Source organism: Podarcis raffonei, chromosome 17, assembly GCF_027172205.1.
Source record: "Podarcis raffonei isolate rPodRaf1 chromosome 17, rPodRaf1.pri, whole genome shotgun sequence".
NCBI lineage: Eukaryota > Metazoa > Chordata > Lepidosauria > Squamata > Lacertidae > Podarcis > Podarcis raffonei.
The window spans coordinates 40,569,417-40,592,494 of NC_070618.1; the positions used below are offsets into that span (position 1 = coordinate 40,569,417).

General features: G+C 48.1%; 2 protein-coding genes and 1 non-coding gene across 9 annotated transcripts in view; 1 reads left to right on the top strand and 2 right to left on the bottom strand.

Annotated features, from left to right (window-relative positions):
* Positions 1-1,962: 1,962 nt before the first annotated feature.
* Positions 1,963-17,266, bottom strand: PPAN (peter pan homolog). Of its 2 annotated transcripts, XM_053370523.1 has the most exons (12): positions 17,161-17,266; positions 16,874-17,044; positions 16,052-16,153; positions 15,047-15,097; positions 13,949-14,119; positions 7,625-7,701; positions 5,716-5,823; positions 5,149-5,272; positions 4,849-4,927; positions 3,500-3,629; positions 3,199-3,359; positions 1,963-2,440 (listed from the first exon to the last, which is right to left on the bottom strand). In XM_053370523.1, exons 1-12 carry the CDS (start codon positions 17,176-17,178, stop codon positions 2,007-2,009), a joined length of 1,626 nt encoding a protein of 541 aa, XP_053226498.1. In that variant the 5' UTR covers positions 17,179-17,266; the 3' UTR covers positions 1,963-2,006. The 2 variants fall into 2 exon arrangements, with proteins under 2 accessions (XP_053226498.1, XP_053226499.1); XM_053370524.1 differs by lacking the exon at positions 13,949-14,119.
* Positions 15,187-15,268, bottom strand: LOC128405489 (small nucleolar RNA U105B). Its single transcript, XR_008328320.1, has one exon. It is a non-coding gene; the product is annotated as a small nucleolar RNA U105B (small nucleolar RNA).
* A 1,330-nt stretch (positions 17,267-18,596) lies between the features above and the next one.
* The window catches only part of KIF17 (kinesin family member 17), a 42,801-nt gene continuing 38,319 nt past the window's right edge, over positions 18,597-23,078 (top strand). For 3 of the 6 annotated variants that reach the window (XM_053370569.1, XM_053370568.1, XM_053370571.1), the window contains exons 1-2: positions 18,597-19,598; positions 20,719-20,865. In XM_053370569.1, the coding sequence (XP_053226544.1) occupies positions 19,368-19,598; positions 20,719-20,865 (378 nt within the window). In that variant the 5' untranslated portion in view covers positions 18,597-19,367. The remainder of the gene's footprint in view (positions 19,599-20,718; positions 20,866-23,078) is intronic. The other 3 variants (XM_053370567.1, XM_053370566.1, XM_053370570.1) reach the window with 1 other exon arrangement.

Sequence of the window (23,078 nt, forward strand, 5' to 3'; positions counted from 1 at the left end):
CACATCGGTGGGGCCAAGAGTGTGGTCTTGTTGTCTGGGCAACCCAGGACCTCCATCCACACTGCCCAGGCTTCTGCCTGGGTCACTTCAGTGCTGCTAACACGGCAAAACCAAAGCTGGAGGCAGCAGTTAACAGTCTCTGCAGCCACAGCAGGCGCTGTAATTCTCCAGTGGTTTGACTTAGCCCCAGGAGGCACACTCCATTGTCTTGAGACAGACAGATGCCAACGAACTTATGACTCGAAGGCTTCAGCAGTCACCAAAACAGGAATGGAGGGATAGATTGAAGGGTATGTAGTTCCTATAAGATATATTTCTCTTGATCAATGTACAGATGGCGGCTTAGTATTTTATAAGCAAATTTCAGGCCTAAAGAATCCTGTCAGAGAAAAGGTCCCACACGGACCTTAAGATAAAAGGAAATGTTCTCCAGAGTTTTTGATGGACATTTGAGTTCCCATGGAGCATTCCTCTGACAGTCAAAATGTGGTGCAGACTATTAAGGATGCTAGTGATTGCCACTTTGAGAGCTCCATTTATCATTTCCATTTATCTGTCTCTCACATAAGTTTTTTTTCCTGATGGGGGAGAAACAGCTGTAGTGGTGTTTTGTTCTCTCAGGCAAAAAGACAGAGAAACCTAAATAAGGACCTCTTAAATCAACTGCTTTAACAATGAGAGATTATCATGCCAAGCTGTGTTAACCATGGTTCAGCTTGATGCCTGAAATGAGCCACAGAGATCACTATTCTAAAAATTGTCTTGCCCATGAGGACTAGAATACTTGCTCTTACTATTATTTCAGAAGGCAAGGCTTTCGGAATTCCAAACATGGACACAACTATGAAGAATCTGTAAAGTGGTCATGGCTAAGCAGCAATTTCCTTTAATGGGTCTCATTCTGAGACCAGAAAACTATTGAAAATTGCTCATGGAATCTCATCACCGTAACAGTGTGATCAAGTATCAACCACTTCTCAGACAAATGGGTCTCCTCAAAGGGGAATATCCACACTTTGTCTATCTTGCTCTGACCTCCTTCAAAGGCAGGGATGGAGAGCGCGTGGCTCCCCAGAAATTGTGGACTCCACCTCCCAGTTGCCCCAGCCAGCCAGCGTGGCCAGTGGTCAGGGATGATGGGAGCTGGGATCCAACAACCTCGGGGTAACTGGTGCTCCATGGCCCATTTTAAGGGGTGTCCAAAAGTAATTTAAATTACTTTTAAAAAGAGCAAAGAGGAGTAGAACAGAATTAGTTATGAACTATACCCTCAATAAGCTGCACAGTTAAGAACTTAAGAAGAGCCTGTTGGATCAGTCCAAAGACCTATCCTGTTCTCAGTTGTCGGGTGCCTGTGAGAAACCCAAGACAAAACACAAATGCAGCCACCCTCTCCACTGTTGCTCTCCAACAAGAGTTATTCAAAGGCATATTGACACTTGATAATGGAGGTAATGTGTATCAGTGACTACTAGGCTTGCTGGCTAAGAATTATCCTCCCTGAAAAGACATTTGCAATGGCAGCCATCACTACATATTGCGTGAAGGAATCAGGCTGGCCCAAGAGGACAAACTAGGCACTTGCCAAGCTGTCCCCCCGCCCCTTATTATCAGTGTTGCCCTTCTAGGAAGAGGCAGAAAACAAAATGAATGGGATCGGCCCACTTTTGGCTCGGGCTCCACTTACTGTTGGCCTCTCTCCCTTCTGCCTCACCAGTTCCAGTGGATACCAGCCACCACACTTTTCAGCTGCCTTCAATCTCCCACTATTCCAGCAACAACTGATTTCCCCCTGCTCCATTTCCCCTTGCCAGCAAACAAGCCTTATCAGCCACCATATCCAGCTGACAGACCGCTGGCCAATTCTGTAGCGATTCAAAGATATTTGTGCCTTGCAAAGCAATGGGGAAAGAGCAAGCCCCACAGAGACAGTCAGACAAAGGCAGGCAGCTCACGGTGTATCCTGCAAACAGCTATACAAAACCAAGAGAGAGAGGCCCAGGACTCTAGGCTGGCCTCTTCCCTGAACGTCCGGGCTTTCGGAAGCTTCCTTTCCCTTTGAGCACCGGCTTCTGCCGCAGTCCAGACTTGCCCTGCCCCCAGGGCCTTGAGCCAGGCTGCCGCCGGGTGTGGTGCTGCCCTGGGGCCTGGGGCCGCTTCCTCCTGGCCTTTGGTGACACTCTGTGCTGCCCCGCGGGCTGACCAGCCTCCCTCGGCTGCTGACTCTGGGCCCCCTTGGGCTGTCGAGGAGAGAAGCCTCTCAACTTCTGCTGCTTCCACTGGACGGGCCGTGGGGTCCTCTGCTTCCTTGCCTTGGTGCTGGTCCCTGCAGATGCTGCTGGGCTCTGGTCACCAGCAGGATGGGTGCATTTATGCCTTTTCCCAGCTCTGGTGGACTGACTGGGCCTTCGTTTCCTCTTAGCGCTTTGGGGAAACAGATCTAAAGGAGGGTGACAAGGAGAGAAGATAAAGATAGCTGCAGCCTCTACGCTGCCTTGAAGTCCAAAAGGCTCTTTAGGCCTCTGGTCTTCAAGTGGTATGTCAGGACCCTCAGAAAAACAGAGAGCTGCTGGAAGAGAAAAACAAAAGTTGTAGCATTGTAGATTACAAAGGGGAAATTTTGGAAGGTGGCAACTTGTCCTGCTGGACTAGGAAATTGCTGATAAAATTTTCCCTTCCTCTGCATCTGGTCACTCTGGAAGAACATCACTCAGGGTCAGAAAGTTAGGACAGGGTCCCATGTAAAAGGGTGGGACGGTGGCTGCTTCTGAGCAAACTATTACATGTAACACAGGTATAACTGGTGGTCCATACGAAGCTAGGAGGTAGCATTCACACATGCAGTGTCCCTCCCTCCGTCTCCCCTTGGATAGATGCACCTGAGCATTTACCTTGCAAGTGTCCCAGCTCATGCTCAGAAGCACAACTGTTTTCATCAGCTGCATCCAGGAGGGTCCCTAGCTGCCAAGTCTTTTAAGCACTACTAATTAAGATACCAGTTACAGGTAGGTAGCCGTGTTGGTCTGCCGTAGTCGAAACAAAATAAAAAAATTCCTTCCAGTAGCACCTTGAGACCAACTAAGTTTGTTATTGGTATGAGTTTTCGTGTGCATGCACACTTCTTCAGATACATGCATCAAACTTAGTTGGTCTCAAGGTGCTACTGGAAGGAATTTTTTTATGTAATTAGATACCAACCTTCATCAGGCTCTTCTCCTACTTCCTGCCGATAATACTCCATGTCATCGTCTGATGGCTCATCCACCTTCTGGTCCTCTTGCATCCCAGGGTCCTCCGCATCACTGTCACTTCCCTCTGCCTGCTTCTTCTTCCTCTTTATGCCCTCCAGACTCTTCTTCCTGCAGCCCGCAAACCAACAATACAATCACAAGTGCATATATCGGTCCTCCCAAAGCAAAGCAGCATGCTACTTTGGAATGTGTGCATGTAGGGACAGCGGCTTTGTGGGACGCAAGGTTCTGGCTCTTCTCTCCCTCACCTGTGAGCCTGCTTCTGCTCCTGCTTGCGTTCCACATCTGCCTCCTGCTTGCGGCGCCGCTCAGCCTTCAGCTGCAGCCTCGCCTCTTTCCGGGCCAGGGCCACCTGGAGCTCTTCCTCCGTTTTATAAACTGAGGGCAGGAGTGAGAAATTAAAACCAACAGCTGTGAATGTTGACACTCCACATTAGCAAGTATAAAACAAACACATGGGGATAGATTCAATTAAGCAGTTATGCTTAGCGGGAGCCAACCTAATGAGTCCCACTAGTGGAACTGGGGCTTCTCTCCCCAACTGGCAGGTGGGGAAGGGTAGAAACCCCAGAACTGGGGTGGGCGGGCTCCGAGAGAGATCATTCCATCCGGCAAGCTTAAATGCTTCACCGATGGAGTGATTGCGTTCCACTCAATATCTACTCCCTTAGAGGGCAGCTGGGAGCAGGTATGAATGCAACATGCTTGGATGCCCAACAGCCTGTTTTTGCTGTTCTGGGGAGGCAGCAATGGCAGATTTATTCATGCACTGTTGAACATGGCTGGAAGTTATACAGACTTATTGTCCAATATCTTTAATACTGGGGTACACCCCTAGCTATTCACTTTTAACTTCCCCCCACCTTTAAATTCAAAATGCTGTTTTTGACCTATAAAGCTTTAAATGGCTCAGGACTCCCCTGCTCAGCACCTGAGGGCCCCCGTCCTGCCACTCACCACCTGGCCCAGGGCGGGGCCTGACGGGCTCCATAAAGGACTGCTGTCGCTGGGCAGAGAGGGCTCCATTTTTGTTTTTGAAATTGCTGTTATTTTTTTACCTATGTCATTTTAAACTGTTATGTTAATGCTGTATTCTTAGTTTTAGATTTTGATTTATGTGGAAATTGTTTTCCATTTGGTTGTGTAATTTTGATGTGGTTTATTTATTATGACTTTTGTAATTATGTAAATCTTGTCATGTTGTAAGCCGCCTTGAGCATTGTTTTTAACTGTGGAAAGGCGACATACGACGACTGCAATACCTCAAGGACCGCCTTTCACCATATGAATCAACCCAGAACCAAGACCATTCTCTGAGGCCCTTCTTTGTGTGGCTCCTCCTCAAGAGGTCTGGAGGTGGCAGCACAAGAATGAGCCTTTTCTGCAGTGGCATTTGTGGAATGGTCTCCCCAGGGAGGTTTGTCTGGCACCTTCATTATACACCTTTAGGCGCCAGGCAAAAACATTCCTCTTCAACCAGGCCTTTGGCTGATTAATATTATAGAGCCTTTTAAATGTGTTTGTGGGGGTGGGGGGGTATTGTTTCCCACATAGAAGCTCAGGAGAGGAGGGCTCCATGAACGGGGAAGACACTCACTGAAGCTGTGATAGAGCACGTTGCCCTGGCTTAACCCTTCCTCCACCTTGATCAGTTGCAGGGTCATTCGAGGGCCAATCTGTTGGGAAAAGAGGCAGAGACTTCATTAGTTCAGAGATACCATCACCACCACCACTCCACCACCTACAGGAGCCTGGCAGCCCTCATGGCTATCCCAATTTGGATGATCAGGACTTTCACTGCTGAAGTAGACAGCAGCTGGAAGAGCAGAGGTCAGCTCTATGCTGCCTCCCCCTCACCCACTCCCATTCTGTGAGCTCAAGAGTTCCATGGCCTGACCTCGGTGAGGCGGACAGCGCTCTGTTGGGCCTTCATGTTCCCCCGGCCAGCGTAGGCCTGAGGCAGCTCTGTGGTGTTGTGACTGCCGTCTTGCTCAGCTTCACTCTCAGAAAGATTGATGTCTCTGCATTGCAGGGAGGAAGGAAAACATTATTATTCCTGGCATGCTGCTAACAGAGGAGCTCTGCACATAAAACAAGGCAACAGTCCAAGCGAGGTGAGACACACAAGGGAAGAAGTGGGGTGGGAAAAGAATGGGCACCAATAAAGAAGAGGACGTATCAGTGGGAGCATGAGAATCAAGCCGGTTTGGCATCCACAGGAGTTTAAACACACACGAAGAAGTAAAAAGGAACAGAAAATAAGAGCAAGGGCATCATGAAACAGGGCCCCAAATGCACAAACCTCCTTACATCCTGCCTTATTCACAAACCATTAGTCTCTACTGAGTCTCTAGCTCTGCTAAGAACAGCTCAACCTGCCCCAGGACCCAAAATGAACCTACGCTTTGAATGGGGTGGGAGTGGGGGCTTAGCTCTATGGGGAGGTGGAGGGTCTTTTTCTCACCTAACCAACAGTTCACTGATGTCCTCCAGACGGCTCATGTTAGGAAACTTCTCCTGCATGATCTTCTTCAGCCCTTTGCTTATTCCTACAGGCACCACTTTCAGACTGCTGCAAAACACAAAGGGCAGGAGAGGTGCCTCAAGGCATTCCATCAAGCAAGAGGAGCGAGCCACTGCTATTGTGTTTGGTGGGTAAGGGTGGAGGAGGCAGAGCAGATATGCACTGCCATGTACCAGGTCCTAAATTTAGTCACTGGCGTCTCCAATTAAAGGTTATTTGGATGCAGGCCTAGGAAAGACTCTTCTCTATTCTGCCTGAGGCCTCGGGCAAGGGTCAGTATGTGAAATGTGATGTGCTGACATTCTCATCTGGGCAGGGGCTATCCCCGCCTTGCTCCTATATTAGCTGACATGATCTTCTTACAACTCTTGAAGCAAGCTTGGCTTCCAGCTAGGGGTGTGGAATACCATCTAGAAAATTTAGCTGTTAGATTCAGGGGCAAACTCCTTGATCCTCACTTTATCCAGGGAAGTATCCCCACGACCTGCTGTCTTCCACTTGCTCTGGGCCCCAACAAGGTGGGTGGCATAATATACTAGGAAAAATGTTGGTTAGATAAATTTTCCAGGGTTCAAAACCCTTTTCACTTTGATATGTATCTTTGTTATTAGTTTTCTCCCTCTCACTTTTCCTTCTTTTTTTCCTGTATCACTGTATTACCTTTAACTGAAATCACCTTAATAAAATATTTTTTTAAAAAAAACACCTTGAAAAGGAAGAAAATAGTGTGACACCAGACAGCAATCCCTTAAACTCCTGTTCCCAAGCGGCTTAAGATTCATCAGAATGTTTTGTTTCAGATTAAGACCAGAGACACACCAGCAGACCACACTCTCACCATGTGCACCTAGTTTGCCCTTCTTTTCCTCCTAACTCCCAGAATGCATCTTTCCTGTGGTGGCTTATCTGAGATCAGGCACACCTAGAAGCTATTTTCTGCAAGTACTACTACAGAACAAGTGTGGAGGGATGATAATAAATCCCCCTCCCCTCCAAAGGCAAATGTGAAAACATTGCTAAGAGGCTTGGGTGTGCCTCCTGCTGTGCAGAAGCTAAAACTCACTAACTACTTAACTTACAGAACAATGGTGTACTTTTTTCCTCAGAAGTAATATTTGTAGGTAGGTGCAGGATGGAACCCTAGGCTTGGGTTTATGGTTGGCATTGGAGGCAAACAGGATTCTTGTGCCTTTAATTGCTGTGTCTCAGGCTGAAATTCAATAGGCTAAACCCTTTCTTATATTTGTTGTTGTTAGTCGTTTAGTCGTGTCCAACTCTTCGTGACCCCCTGGACCAGAGCACACCAGGCACTCCTGTCTTCCTTTCTTATATAGAAATACAATTACAGGAAACGTTTCACTGTGGCTACTCTCTTAATTTTGTGCCATGCCATGCCCCCCCCCCAGCAGCCATATTGTACCATTTTGTGACTAGTGCCTACTGCACTCTTTCAAAATCTGAAATGTGCCCCGGTCCAAAAAGGTTGGTGACCCCTGGTCTACACTATTTTACATTGCAAGGATAAAATAGGATGTAACCCTGGTATGCTGCCCTGAGCTTTATCTTTTATCATCAAACCAAAGCCACAAAGAAGTATTTCTTCCCTGAGTGTACATCCTTACAGTGTAAAACAGTGTTTTGTTTAATGAGCACAATAATATGAATGTTTGACATGTATAATGCGGACTGGCACACAAAAAATGAACTGCTAACACAGACTAATTAAAATATATTTTATGAAAGTGGCCATGCATGCAATATGCCCCTCTTGCAGATGCAGATTATTGTGAGCTCAGATCTGATCCTTCAGCACTGGGGAGGAGCACAGCATGAGACAGAAGATACTTACTAATGACGGAATTCAAGGATCTGGGTGTCTGGGTTATAGTTGATCAGTACACAACGCTTGATGGCATTAAGGTTTACCTGGGGCAGGGTAGGAGAAAAGAGAACACAACAGCATGAGAACCAAGGCTCACAATATGGCATAAGAGGGCCTTCTCGGTAGTGGCACCCGCCCTGTAGAACACCCTCCCACCAGATGTCAAAGAGAAGAACAACTACCAGACTTTTAGAAGACATCTGAAGGCTGAAGCTTTTAATGTTTAACAAATCACTGTATTTTAATATTTTTTTGGAAGCAACCCAGAGTAGCTGGGGAAACCCAGCCAGATGGGTGGGGTATAAATAATAAATGATGATGATGAAGTTCCTCATCTGACAAGTACTTTAGGTGGCAATGAAGATTCCCTAGCTGTGATAGCCTTTATAGAACCCAGGAGGCCTAGTACCCAATTTCCCTAGTACTCTTGAGGTGGAATTCAACATTGTGCTAAGGCAATTGTTCTGTCTGCACAAGCATTTCTGCTTGGCAGACGGAATGATCTTCCTTCTCCTCCTCCTGCTGGGGCTTCTCTTGACCTTTCTGGGCGGAGAGACAGGAAGTCCCATTCTGCTAGCTTCTACTAGTGCACAACTTAGCTGTAGCCAGCTCTAGGTACCCAACTTCTGAATTGCAACTCATTACCAAACTTAAAACCATGGAGAGACCTGGTCTGAACAAAGACATTGGATTCTTATCTCATTATACATGACAAAGCCATTTTTCACCTTCTCACCCCTTGCTTTTTCCTGTAAGACCTATTGCAGTCGTTAAGAGTCGTCAACAGACTCATCACAGCTATCTGCCAATCACCCATTCCCACCACCCTTCTGAGTAATACCCCTCCCCACCTTCTCACTATATAGAAGGATCTGGCAACTTCTGTTTCAGTGTATCTGAAGAAGTGTGCTCATACCAAGAACTAACTTAGTTGGTCTTTAAGGTGCTACTGGAAGGAAAAAATTTTTTTTGTTTTGAGCTTAAAAAGGTAAAGGGACGCCTGACTTACCAATGCAATATATCCAAAAACACAGTGCTGATTCAGAGTAAGTTTAACTCATGGTTGTGCTTCATCCTGTTCTTATATCCCTGGAATCTTTCCCGACTAGTGACAAGTGTTAGGTATTTACATATAAAGTGAGTGCTATCCAGTGAAGGACCTTGGGAATCCTACTTGTCCACAAAAGAATCAAATCCAGAAACAAAGCACAAAATCCCAAGCAGCTCAGGACTAGTTCTGCCTCATTTGCCCACAAACCGTGGCCTAGAGTTTCTAAAGAAGACAGGCTGTACTTGCCACAGCTTAATGCTAGAAGCACCAACTGCAGAAGGACCTCCATAAAGGAGCGAAGCACAGATGCACCAGCGCCATCACAGAGCATGTCAAAGGTATGCTATCATCATTTGCATCTGTTCCACCATTAGAACTAAGGTGGCAAGAAGGGGTAAGGTGTCCCTTAAAAAAAATAATGGCCACAATACTGATGTCGTCACTCTGAATTGCTCTATGCCTCCTGGAGCAGGAAGGTCTTCTATCCAGCACTGAACCCCATCCCCCAATGGAAATGCAATTACAATATTCTAGAGATTCCCTCATCACCCTCTACCCCGCAGCTAACAGACGCAGGGAATCCCAGAAGCACCACATGAGCCCAGTCCTGACTGGGGGGGGGGGGAGAAAGAGAATTGAAGGCAGGATGATGCGGGGAGGGGGGTTAGCCCACTGTCCTGAGAACTGACCAAGAAAATGTATATGCATCTCTTTAAGTGCAAGTGACACATCCCTCCAGTTTTATTTTTTTAAAGATATTTATTGGAATTTTCAAAAAAAGAAAAAGAAAAAACATTTAAAAAAACAATTAAAAACACATAAAATTTACATTTCTTACTGTCAATGACCAATTTCCTTGACTTCCCCACACCTCCCCTTCTTGTATTCCAGTTCCAATTTTTAGCTCAGCAAGTTCTTGTCCCCAAACTTTACCTTATTTTCTCTAATTCATTTTAGTTAACCAATTTTAACTTATAAATCTCAATCTTTATACATCAATACTCACTCTTAAAAATCTTTTTCTAAGGTCGGCCCCATCATTTTAGTTAACCAATTTTAACTTATAAACCTCAATCTTTATACGTCAATACTTATTCTTAAAGGTCTTTTTCTAAGGTCGGCCCCAATTCCCTTCCCTGAAATCCCCATTTTTATGTTAGTGGCAAAACCAAATTAAATGAAACAGAATATAGTTATACACCCTTTGGATTCCCAAAGCCCCATCACCCCCTTTCCCGGTTTCGAACCCCAACAAAAGTCCATCAGTCCATCTGCAGTCAGCCTGGTGACCTCACGTCCGAGGCTCTCAATTCTCTCTCAATTCCTCTCTGCCGGTTTTTTTGATAGTCCTTTATATTAAACTCCAAATCTCGAAGGAGCTCTGTCCCAGTAAGGTCCATGTTTCTTCCAGCCAGGCCTCCATATTTAAAAATGGAGCCAAAATCTTGTTTCTTACTTCTCTTAAGTCCAAATGTCCCAAAAGCTCCAGTTTCCACTTTAGCCAGGTTTGTATTCCATAGGTCTTCAGATCTCCACATAAGGAGATCTCTCCATTCTCCATTCTTCAATTCACACCAAATTTTCATCATCCTGATCTTATTTTCCTTTATATCCATCTTAATCGGCCTCTGGCTCTCCTCAATCATCTGTGGCATTATAGCTCCTCCTTCTTTTTCCTTCAAATCATCATGTTCCTCTTTCATCACATTCTCAGATTTTTCAAATTTCTTTTCCTGTTCAGCTGCAAAAAATTTTAAGTCAACTGCAAAACTTTCCTGTTCAGCTGCAAAAACTTGAGTCAAATCCCTCCCAGGCTCAGCAACTTTATTTACTGTTCCATTCAGTATTGTAACATTTGTAGCCAAAACATCACTCCGTTCCTGCAACTTTCCCAAGAGAAAAAAAGTCCTCTCCAGTTCAGCCAGTGTTTTTCCACTTACAGCCATTTTTGTAATGTCCTGAACCCCCTCTAGAGGGATTCTAGTTTCTTAGTATCTTCCAGTTCCAACCCAAAAGTCAAGTTAGCCTTTTCTTCTTTATTTTTAACAATTTGTTACCAAATTGTAACGAATATAACCAGCAAAGACAACAGAAACAAAGTTCTCCTTTTCCCCCAACTTTGACAGCTAGTTTGACAGCTGTCAAAGTCTTTATGTCTCTTCCGCAGGCTCTCTCACCGATCGCTCCCGGGTCTTGGGGGAGGGGTGAATTCCGTTCTCAATGTTAGCTCTTATCCTCCAGCACAATCACTTAAATTGCCCAAACGTAGAGTTAATTAGAATCATAGAATCATAGAATCATAGAATCATAGAGTTGGAAGAGACCACAAGGGCCATCGAGTCCAACCCCCTGCCAAGCAGGAAACACCATCAGAGCACTCCTGACATATGGTTGTCAAGCCTCTGCTTAAAGACCTCCAAAGAAGGAGACTCCACCACACTCCTTGGCAGCAAATTCCACTGTCGAACAGCTCTTACTGTCAGGAAGTTCTTCCTAATGTTTAGGTGGAATCTTCTTTCTTGTAGCTTGGATCCATTACTCCGTGTCCGCTTCTCTGGAGCAGCAGAAAACAACCTTTCTCCCTCCTCTATGTGACATCCTTTTATATATTTGAACATGGCTATCATATCACCCCTTAACCTCCTCTTCTCCAGGCTAAACATGCCCAGCTCCCTTAGCCGTTCCTCATAAGGCATCGTTTCCAGGCCTTTGACCATTTTGGTTGCCCTCCTCTGGACACGTTCCAGTTTGTCAATGTCCTTCTTGAACTGTGGTGCCCAGAACTGGACACAGTACTCCAGGTGAGGTCTGACCAGAGCAGAATACAGTGGCACTATTACTTCCCTTGATCTAGATGCTATACTCCTATTGATGCAGCCCAGAATTGCATTGGCTTTTTTAGCTGCCGCGTCACACTGTTGGCTCATGTCAAGTTTGTGGTCAACCAAGACTCCTAGATCCTTTTCACATGTAGTGCTCTCAAGCCAGGTGTCACCCATCTTGTATTTGTGCCTCTCATTTTTTTTGCCCAAGTGCAATACTTTACATTTCTCCCTGTTAAAATTCATCTTGTTTGTTTTGGCCCAGTTCTCTAATCTGTCAAGGTCGTTTTGAAGTGTGATCCTGTCCTCTGGGGTGTTAGCCACCCCTCCCAGTTTGGTGTCATCTGCAAATTTGATCAGGATGCCCTTGAGTCCATCATCCAAGTCGTTGATAAAGATGTTGAATAAGACCGGGCCCAAGACAGAACCCTGTGGCACCCCACTAGTCACTCTTCTCCAGGATGAAGAGGAACCATTGATGAGCACCCTTTGGGTTCGGTTTTATCCACAAAGATAATTGCTTTTAATTGCTTTTATCCACAAAGAAGAAAGGTATTCTCACAACCTTAGTTATAAAATCCTTGCTTTACGATGTTTACAAGGTGGGTAGGCGGACTTCCTCTTTACACCTTCCCCGGTCGTGCCTAATTCCCAAAGAAAATTTCCCTTTTAAGTCCAATTTCCATATTACTCACGGGTTGTTGCTTTTACTCCAAATGTTCAGAGAAAGAAGTCAGCGCTCTCTGTCCATGGCATGCAGCTTCACTCAGCAGGGGAAGCAGTCGACTCACAGCACCGCACCGCTCTCCGTCCCCCGTTCCGGAGCCTTTAAAAAGGCTCATTCGCGGGTCGGGGGGGCGCAAATGGTGCCCGCCGAGTCACCAGGTCCACAGGCTTCAGCGCCTGTGGCTTCTGAGGGTCCCCGCATCACCGCCGCGGCAGGACCCGACCCCTGCTGAGCCGATTCCCTCCGGAGCTCGGAGGGAATCCGCCATTAGGCGATGGCGCTAACCCGGAAGTCCATCCCTCCAGTTTTAATTCAAGTGCCCCTGGTATCAAACACATGACCCGGAAGCTGTACACCAGCTAAGTGAGATGAGCGCCGCAACCCCAGAGTCGTCTGTGATTGGACCTAATGGTCAGGGGTCCCTTTACCTTTTTATTGCGCTATGAGGACCATTTGTGAGCAGATACTTCCCTGTTCCTTGTTTCCTTTTAATGGGTAAGGAATTCCAATTCATAGGAAGGTTCCAGTTAGGCAGAGGTGGGGCGCCTGCAACCATCCAGATGTAGCTGGACTACAGCTCACAGTATTCCAGCCCATTGGCCCTGCTGCTGGCACTGGTGGGAGCTGGAGCCCAACCACATATGGAGCAGTAAAAAGACTCTTAGCACATTTGCCAAGCTATGTAGGGTCTGGTATGGTTTCAAATTGGATGGGGGACATGTTGAGATTCCTGCATGGCAGGGGGTTGGTCCCTTCCAACTCTACAATGATTCCCACTGCACAAGAATGGCGTCAAGATGCACTGCAGTTCCAACACAAAGATATACCGTATTTTTCGCCCTATAGGACGCACTTTTCCCCCTCCAAAAATGAAGGGGAAATGTGTGTGCGTCCTACGGGGCGAATGCAGCCTTTCGCTGAAGCCTGGAGAGCGAGAGGGGTCGGTGCGCACCGACCCCTCTCGCTCTCCAGGCTTCAGGAAGCTATCCGCAAGCCTTGGGAGCCCGCGGGAGTTACCGCCAGGCTCCCTAGGCTTGCGGATAGCAGCCTGTTCTGGGGGCTGGGGTCGGGGGAAACTCGGGCTTCCCCCGCCCCAGCCCTGCGCCTGGGGGGGAAATAATTTTTTTTCTTCCCCCCCCCAAAAAAAACTAGGTGCGCCCTATGGGCCGAAAAATACAGTACATTAATTTCCACAATCCCTTTCCAGAATGGAAAACAGGTCTAAATCACAAACACACTCTATATATCCTGGATGAGGTCATCCTGTCACTAGCTTTGTTGTCACAGAGGTGCCATTTCAGACTGAATGCTCTATAAAACTAACCTCTCTAACTCACATCAGGGAGTAGGTTCCACTCTTGCCTTCTCCCCAATGTTTTCTAGGTGAGGGATATTTTTTGTCTATTAAGAAGCTTCCAACTATGTGAGCTTTCACTTCCAATCTAACATGGTAAAGCCAAGACACACCTTAACTGAGGCCACACGTTAACCAACCTCACAGAAGTAAATTTGCCCTGAGATTTGCAGATGAAGAAGACACAAGTGTTATGAATAACATACGCTCCTTTTGAGAAGCAGGGCAGAGCTGACCTGTATGACACCCCATGGGAGACCAGGGCCAGAGGCATCTGAGTGGCAGAGCAGGACCATCAAGCTGACTTCCCACAGTCTCCAGGCCAGCACACACCTACCTTGTGGACATTGATGGAAGGGAACATGTTCTGGAACATAGTCGCCATGACCTTGATGTGCATGCCCTGAAGGCCAAAATTGTTGAGGACCAGGAGTGGGTGCTGGGTGAACTGCTGCTCGTGCATCCGGTGCCGCTTCAGGGTTGACACAACATCTTTGATGAGCGAATACTGAAGTGAAACAGATGAGTGAGGCAGCAGCAGAGGTGTATTCTTGTACTTTGTATTCTCATTTTGTATTTTTTTTCATGAACCACCCTGGGATCTTCGGATGAAGGGCAGTATACAACTCTAATTAAATAATAATCAATAATAATAATAATAATAATAATAATCTTGCACTACTACCAAGAGGTAGTACACCACAGTAGTGCCCCACCACCAAGAGGTAGTTCCTCACCACCTGTAAACTAGTGGTGGGGAACCTGTGGCCACTATTGGACTACAACTCACACCTGGGTTGGATGCTATTGGACTATAACTCACATCTGGCCTAGCCAGCACAGCCAAAGGTCAGGGATAATGGGAGTTATACTCCAGCAGTATCTGGAGTGCCCATCCTTGATGTAAACCCTGATATCCAGAAGGCCTGTAGACTTGGTACTGGTTCAGCTTCATGAGCATCTCAAGCTTTCTTTTTTTAAAAAAAAATGTTTCTAGACCTCATAGCAGCAAATATATGCTAGGAAATTGTACTCCTGAAATCCCTGAAGCTAGAGGGGTGGCTGAATATGATGTTCAGTAGTGATAAAGCCAGGATAAATTAGGCAATTTACATAAGTGATACAGGCTGCAAAATTTAGATTGTCTTGAAGTACAGATTCACAGCACACCACATTAGCATTCTGTAAGAGGAGTGGGAGGGTGGTTATTGGTTTGCTTGGTTTTTGTTCTTGTTTTTATTATGTATTTTGTTTTAATCTTGTATTTTTATGCTGTGAACCACCCTATGATCTACAGATGAAGGGCGATATATAAATAAATAACCCACTAGAAAGAACAGGCAGCAGCCCTTCTAACCTTCGCAAGCTATAAAAGGGTCTTTCAGAGGCAGCTGTATTCTAACTAGCCTACCCTACAATTTCCAGCAACTGGTACCTGAGCAACTCTGAAGGTCAAGGTTGGTCCACCAGGAAGACGGAAGAATTTCTGAGGAAGAGAGAAATCAATCAGAGCAGCCTCTACCACAGGCAGATTGGTTGTCATAATTCAAACTCTGCTTTTAGTGTTCTGCAAAATCCAGATGCATCAGTGCGTTTACTTTGAAGTGAGAATCACAGGTTTCACTCAGCAAAACACATTGTCATCATTTGCATCAGGTCATCAGGCAGAGTTACAATGATACTTCAATTGGGCCAACAAAACCAACAGAGGGTATAAGAGGAAGAGGACCTGAGCTTTCACAACAGTCCATCCTGCAAAGCAGGGTTCTGGAGAAAGTTCTTCAGAAGCTTATCAGGACTCCGTCAGTGAGAGGGTCAGTACCAGACAAGCCTTTCCGAGAATTCTGCCTTGCCATACTGCTTCATGGTAGCCTTTCCCAACCTGGTGCCCTTCTGGATGGCATCAGGTTGGGGAAGACTGCTCTGTGACTACATATTGCAGGGAGTGATCAGTGTCCGGGGCAAGCAGGGGGACTTGTGTGTCCTAGGAGGCTGTACTCAGTTCACACTCAGCAACGAGGCCCAAGAAGCTTGGTCACTGCTCCATAGGAATTGTCTGTAAAATCTAGTACATGCTCCAGAATCTCCTGCCATGAGTAGAAGCTTCACAATGACAACACAAAATTGTCCTCAACAGACAAATCAATTTGAAGACAAGAGTTTGAAAAGCATCAATATAGAGAGAAAGAATTCAAGTTGCACATTCTAACACAGGCGCAGGCAAACGCGGCCCTCCAGATGTTTTGGGACTACAACTCCCATCATCCCTAGCTATCAGGACCAGTGGTCAGGGATGATGGGAACTGTAGTCTCAAAACATCTCGAGGGCCGAGTTTGCCGATGCCTGTTCTAACAGAACCAAAACACGAGACTAGCAGGGCAGAACAATATTGGAATCACTTGTTGCCACCACTCAGCAACTTCTCACTGCTTAACTTACAAGGTTGATATTGGTGGGGGTTTTCGTGAACACCAGGAAGTGAGTCACACCGAGAGGTCCAGCCACTGCCACAAAGTCTTTCAGAGTGTTCTTCTTGCGCACCTGAAAAAGTCAAGACCTGTAATCAGTGTGGCTCTGCTGTCTGTGCTGCCAGACAAAAACCAGGGCATAGAATTTTCTTTAAATTACTTAATTAAATTAGTTGAACTAAAATGCTTTGAAGTTACTAGAGTTTTAGAAATCCATTTTGAGCAAACATGTGCTCAGGAAAGCCTCTGGTATTCTTACCCTACCTGCCCCCCCCCCCAGCCATTCCCAACTGCATCCTTGAACACTTTTGCAACAAAACTAAACAATCGCAAGGACTAGCATTTTGCATTAAATATGCAAAATGGCTAGGTACTATGTGATCCAGGTTTCATAAACACAGATATGTATAACTGGCAAAAGGTTCGCAAGATTTTTTAAAAACAACCACACAGCCCACCCCCTAAATGATCCAGAATTTAGACAGCCTCTGTCAGAGGGAGAAGATTATGCTGACTGGAGCAATGTTTTATTGTTCTGAACAAAAATGGTCCAAGACCACACATTTTTAAATGTCTGTAGAGAGAGAACCAAACTGTTTTCTGGGCATTTATGTGTGTATTTAATTCCTCATCCCCATATAGTAGCCTATATTCCCCTTAGAATCAGTCAGAAGCCCCAATTTCTGCATTTCCTATCGTAAGCCATCTAAGCCAAATTCCATTTGTAAGATATGGAATTCCTCTCCTACCTGCCCCCATTTACTTCCCCTTTGCCTCCCTTTCCCGGCCTCACCTTGAGGCTGGAGGCCGTGTAGGGCTGCATCACGCGGCGGACATCCCGGATGAGCTGCTGCAGGTTCTTGCCCACGCGGCCGCGGTGGAAGACGAAGGAGTGCGGGACGGAGCCGAACTCCTCCTGGCCGCGCAGCTGGGCGGCCGCGCGCTCCTTCTTCTGGTTCTTGGTCTGCAAGGGAGGAACGCGAGACCTCGTGCAGGGCCGGCGGCCAGGCAGGCAGGCAGGCAGGCGCCGCTCCCTCCCCGGACGCCCCGCGCCCGCCCCCTCCCCGGCCCAGGCCTCACCTTGCGCGGACGACCCATCGCGGCGGCGGCGGCGGCAGCGGCTGCTGCTGCTTCGGGCTCCTCCGGAGAAAGAGCGGCGAGCACGCGGCCCGCTCCACTTCCGGCCGCGTGTGCCCCGCCCGGATGTGCCGCGCAATCAGCGGTCCGGGTTGTCCCCTAGACGCGCCAATCTCCGCTCCGAGAAAGCGGCCCGCCCGCCTGTCTGGCCCCGCCTCGGACTCGCCCGGGCGCGCCGTTCTGGCCCCGAGCAGGCCGGGCACTTCGGCGGGGGGGGGGGGCGGGGGCTGGGAACAAGCGGCTCTTCTGCGAAGTGAGTTGGAGCAGCGCGAGGAAAGCGAGGCCTCAGTCGCGGGGAGCAGCTGCCCCCCTCCGCCAAGGGAGCTGGCCGGTCCCGTAACAAAACTCCCGGCCGCGCCCGCCCAGCCGGATCGTTCTCCTCGACCCCGGTTCTCTTTCGTGTATCTTAACTATCTTTTATCCCAAAGGTGAGGGAGGGATGCATGTATTTTTGGGTTTAAAACGCACACGCAGGTATAAAACAAAGCACCAAATTTCTGAGCGTTTTGTATCCTTTACTATGTAGGTAGGGCAGAAATGCTTGGAAGAAAGCCGGTGGAGATGTTGTTTTTGAGTTAAGACGGCGGCGAATTGCCGCGCCTGGTGCATAATTTCCCGCACCTTTGGATTCAGTCCAGTGCGGAAGTTTTAATGCTCCGGGGCAATTCAGGGATCGCACTTTTTGGTCGTGCGTACGATTGAGCGCACTTTCTTACCATCCCGTGGCAGCCCCCGAGTTCACCGCGAAAAGATTTCGGGGCCGGAAGCCAGTTTTCCTGAGCTGCTTTTAAAGTTTCAACATGGAAACCCGCTGGGGCTCCGGGCGCCGGAGCAGCCGCGCAATTCCCCAGGAAGGGGCCTCTGCTCCCCCCTTAGCCCAGCAAGGGCCAAAGCCACCCGCGGACCGGGGCGCGCACTTGCCGGCCGCCGGGGCCGGGGGGGGGACTGCGGCGCTCCTCGCCCCGCCTCGGAGGCTGCTGCCGCGCGCCCAGAGACGCTGCCGGTCGCCCGAGCAACGCCGACGCCGCCACTGCCAGGAGCCGGCGGCGGGCGGGCTGGACGGCGAAGCGGCGCCCCGCAGGCCAGGCCCGCTCGGAGGGGACGGCGAGAGGCGCCCGGCCCGAGCCTCCCTCCATGCCAGCCCCGCTCCTCCCTCCCGCGCCCTCGAGCCCCGAGGCGGGTAGGCAGGGCGCTGTGCCGGCGGAGCGGGATCCCGCGCCTCGGCCGCGCCGGGCCTGGCTCCTTCCGGAGCCCCCGTAAGGCTGCGGTGAGGCTCCCCGCGCTCCTGCCGCGCGCTCCCGGGCCCCTCAGCGGTCCCCCCCCCTGCTCCGCTTGTGGGCCAGGCCTGAGCGGTGCTGGAGAAAGGCCCCCTCCCGGGCCAGCTGCCCCATTCCCCGCCCTCTGTGCCCCCTGGTGCTGTGCCCGTTCCCAGCTGCTCAGGCTGCCAGGGCCTGGAGCTACAAAGGCTCTGGGCTTGACAGCCCCCTTTATGGATCATCTCTGGCAGATTTAGAGGTGAAACTGATGCGTGTCTCCCCACCCATTGTTCCCTTCAGCAACACCCAGTCCTTGGGGGAAGCAAGAAAAGGGCTTCCATGCACAGTTGCGCGCAGCTGCAGGCCGCTGGCCCCGGAGCCTTCATTGCCTAGCAGGGTCTTTGTGAGGTCACACTCACATTCCAGGTTCTGAGGAAACAAAGGCCTCTACTGCTCATCGCTGCTCCTGCCAAAGCAAGACCAAGGAAGAACACCTGTTCTTCTGCCAGGCTTCCCACCCCACTGCCCTAGCATAGTACTGCCTTCGGCCGCTCACATTCTTGGCACTTCTCTTGTGGCACTTCAGGTGTCCCATATTTTCCTAGAAAATTCATCACCTGGTGTAGCACATGTTGCCCTGTTACGGTCACACCCCCTGCACTGATCTCACTCAAAAGGAATTACCTGTTTTGTACTACTTGCTTTGCCAGGCAAAACAGTCTTCACCCTTGGCCAGTTGTCTGACAGCACAGCAGCTGGCCTTCAAGCTGCCTTTTTCTACTGCCTTGTTCTTGACACCCCATTGAAGTGAGCACAAGCCCTACTTCCTGTGCTGGAAGTAACGTGCCTTAGCCCCACACCAAGTCTCCAAGCCCAAGTCCATGGGCCTTGAAGATGGCCTCGGAAGCGGTGAAAGTGATTGTGCGTTGCCGCCCTTTGAATGAGCGTGAAAAGCAGCTGGGCTGCAAGGTGGTGCTCAGCATGGACAGCTCCTGTGGCCAGTGCTTTATCCAGAACCCTATGGCATCAGAAGACCCACCCAAACAGTTCACCTTTGATGGGGCGTATAACATGAGCCACAACACAGAGCAAATCTATAATGAAATTGCCTACCCCCTCATAGAGGTGAGTGCAACCAGCTGCAGATATTGCATTTTCAAGCGCTCTGGCTTCCGTCGTGGTGTTCCATTGCACCAGAAGCAGATCCAGAAAGCTGTCTGGGTCCTTTACCTTTACCTATTGGGAAATCTACAGCTCAGTGATATAAATGTCACATACTGTACTTAAGTGTGTGCGTTCATACTTTGCTTACCCTAGGGAAGTGGGTAACTTAAAGCAGGGGGGAAATTAAGGTACTGGAGCAGAAAAAATCTGTATCAATGGCCTTTAATTTTTTCAGACTTAGGGCCCTCATTTCATGTTAACCTGCTCAAAACAAAATTACAGAGCAAGCCGATGCATGACCTCAGAAGGTGATGCAGTCTCCTTCATTGAAGGTTTTTAAGCAGAGTTTGGGTAGCCATCTGTCAGGAATGCTTGAGTTGAGATTCCTGCAGTACAGGGGGTTGGACTAGATGACCCCTTGGGTCCCTCCCAGCTCTACAATGCTATGATTCTCTGACTACCAAGAAGTAAATCCAATTCAAAGGGACATACCTCAGGAAAGAGTGCAGTATGTAGTTATAATAATATATCACACACACTTTTCAATTTCCTCTCCCCCCCGCCCTCTTTCTCCTGTAGATGATGATGGGTCCTGTGTTAGATCAGATTGCAATTCAGCTGTGGCATGGTTGAAGACTGATGGTTATCTATTGGGGTGGGGAGTCTCTGGTCTTCCACATGTTGTTGCACTCTATTATTAGCATAGTAAGTGATGAGGGATGATGGGAATTGAAGTTCCCTGCTGATCTATAGGACAATATGTATGGAAGACTATTCTCCCTACACAGAATTCATCACAGAATTCATTGCAGAATTTGCAAGTAGCAGTAACTCTAACTTCTGTAAGCCCTGGGCTATGGAGCCCCTACATCCATGCTATCTCATATCCAATTCTTTTTGAAACACTCCCAGAGATGCTTGCTTATTCTAATTAAATATTTGAGTGGATCTTAATAGAAGCTGATGCCTGTGGTTAGTTTGCCTGCAAACAAAATCTTTTGAGGAAGGGTAGACACTGAACTGAGAACACAAATCCAAGCTGATGGTTATTATTAATCTGCATTTTCTGTTTAAATTCCAGGGTGTTACAGAAGGCTATAATGGTACCATCTTTGCCTATGGGCAGACGGGAAGCGGGAAGTCTTTTACCATGCAAGGGATTCTGGATCCATCTTCCCAGAAGGGCATAATTCCCAGAGCATTTGAACACTTATTTGAGAGTGTGCAGGTACATATGATTAAAATTGTCCAATGGACTAGCTGGCTAAGGGCTTGTTTACACAATTAGCAATTCTGATATCTAGAGGGCCTCTCTTTGGACACTTGATTTGATAAAATTTGAACCTTAGCTGTCTTGGAAAAACTGATAAGCAAGGTACACTTGTATAGGGGACAAATAAAGGAGGGCACATGACAAACTTTTATCGAAATGCTCTCTGCAGTGTTCCTGCTACTAGGTGAGTTATTAAATCCAAGACTGGCTTAAGAAAATCCAGAAGCCCCACCCTGACTTCCCCCAATGCTAGCCGAGTCATAATCTCCCCAAAGACATCTAAAATTGGTAGCAGGGACATCACAACAGATAAGGCAACACAGAGCCCCACAGCACTGATTACCTCCAAAAGAGAACAAATATCAGTTTGAATGGAATTTTGATTCTGGCTTGGAAGCAAGCTGTGAACCAGGAAGTGGGCGAGAGACTCGTTTTGCATGAGGGGAGCAAGAACATGGAGTGTGAGCCACAGGTTGCTCCTGAGAGCAAAGTCATGTTTTGGTTGAGTTTTCTGAGCAGAGGTGTTGAAGTAAAACAGACTGATATGAAATGAAAGTCAGTCAGCCAGCAACCCTTAGCATAAGGTTACCAGATTTTTTTTCAATGAATCCGGGGACACTTTAAATAAATAAATACTACATGTTTGGGACGTTGATGCTGCAGCGATGGCCTTGACCTCAACCGCCACGTTTCCCCTTCCTCTGAGGCTTCTATCTCCTTTCTCCATGAGCCTAGGCAGCCCCTGAGTTGTTGGTTCTTCGGTGGTGATGGTGGTGGTGAAGCAGTGTGCGGTGGGTCAGGCATGGAAGGCAGAGAAGGAGGGCCAAGAGCAGCAGTGAGGCTCGGGCAGCACGATGCCTCCCTTCCCATTGGAGCAGCCCCAATCCCATTCCTACTTGTGTGCAAGCAGGAGGGGGCACGGATCCCTCAGCTGGGAAGGGAGGCTTCCCCTTGCCTGAGAGATCCCTGCCCCCTACTGCTTGCACGCAAGTAGGAGGTGGGAGGCTGCTCCAATAGGCAGCATGAAGCCTCCCTTCACAGCTTAGTTGCTGGGGTCAGGGAAGATGGAGGCAGCCTGGAAGCTGCATCTTAGAGCCCCTGCACCACCATCATATGGGGACTTCCCAGCAGCTCCTGAAGCCAGCAAGAGCCAACTGCTCCGGGCTGCTGAGACTGCCGCTGCTGCATTTCCCGGGGACATTAGATGAAATCCAGGGACATTCCGGGGATGGAATTTGTCCAGGGACTTATTCGTAAATCTGGGGACTGTCCCCGGGAAACGGGGATGTCTGGTAACCCTACCATAGCAAGATCGGTGGTTCTTGACTTGTCTTTCTTTCTCCCTGGGAAATGTGATCATGTAAATAATTGTAAGGTGGTTTTTTCCTTGCTGGTGGAGTACTTCATTCCATAGAGAATTTCAGTGACCTGTATGTGACTCCAGTTAACCAGCAAGAGTTATGACCAGCCATACCACTAGGCAGAGTTGGGAAGCTGCTTCAGGCAGCGAATCCTGTGGGCAGAAAATAATAGTTTTCTGTGACGTACAACCTATTGCCTTCAGGTGCAGTAGAGAGATGCTGGCCTGGTTCAAACACATTATTTAAAAATAACTTATTTTGAACCATGATCTAATGTGCACAAGCAGTTTGCTCCTCTCCTGCTCCTTACTGTGCCAGGGCTTGGGGGGCAGGGAGCAGAGGTATACCTAGGCACTGTACTGGCACCGGTTCCCCGGAGAAAAACAAATGCAACCCAAATACTTGAAGCTTCTGGAGTGAGGGTGAGGCAAGGCCAGGAGTTGTAGTCCAAAACATCTGGAGGGCGCCAGGTTGGCAAAAGCTGGCTTAAGGCACATAGATGTGAGCGACAGGTGCAGAAAGACATAGAAAGGCGCATGAGATTTGGCAGAAATATAAAATCTAATTTCCAAATAACATTGGGTGTTTAGGATGGTGGATTTAGGAAATACCAGCTGTCCTCCTGGGTCTTAACCAGAAGTCAGATAAACAAGAATTAAGCACATAAAAGTTTTCTGTTGTTTTTTTAATGGTGTGCAATTATTGAAAACAACAGCAACCACACTGTGCTGTCACTCAGAACCTAAACACCTAAGTAGATCCCAATGAGTTCATTGTAAGTTTCTTCCAGAATTGTAATCTTTAAAC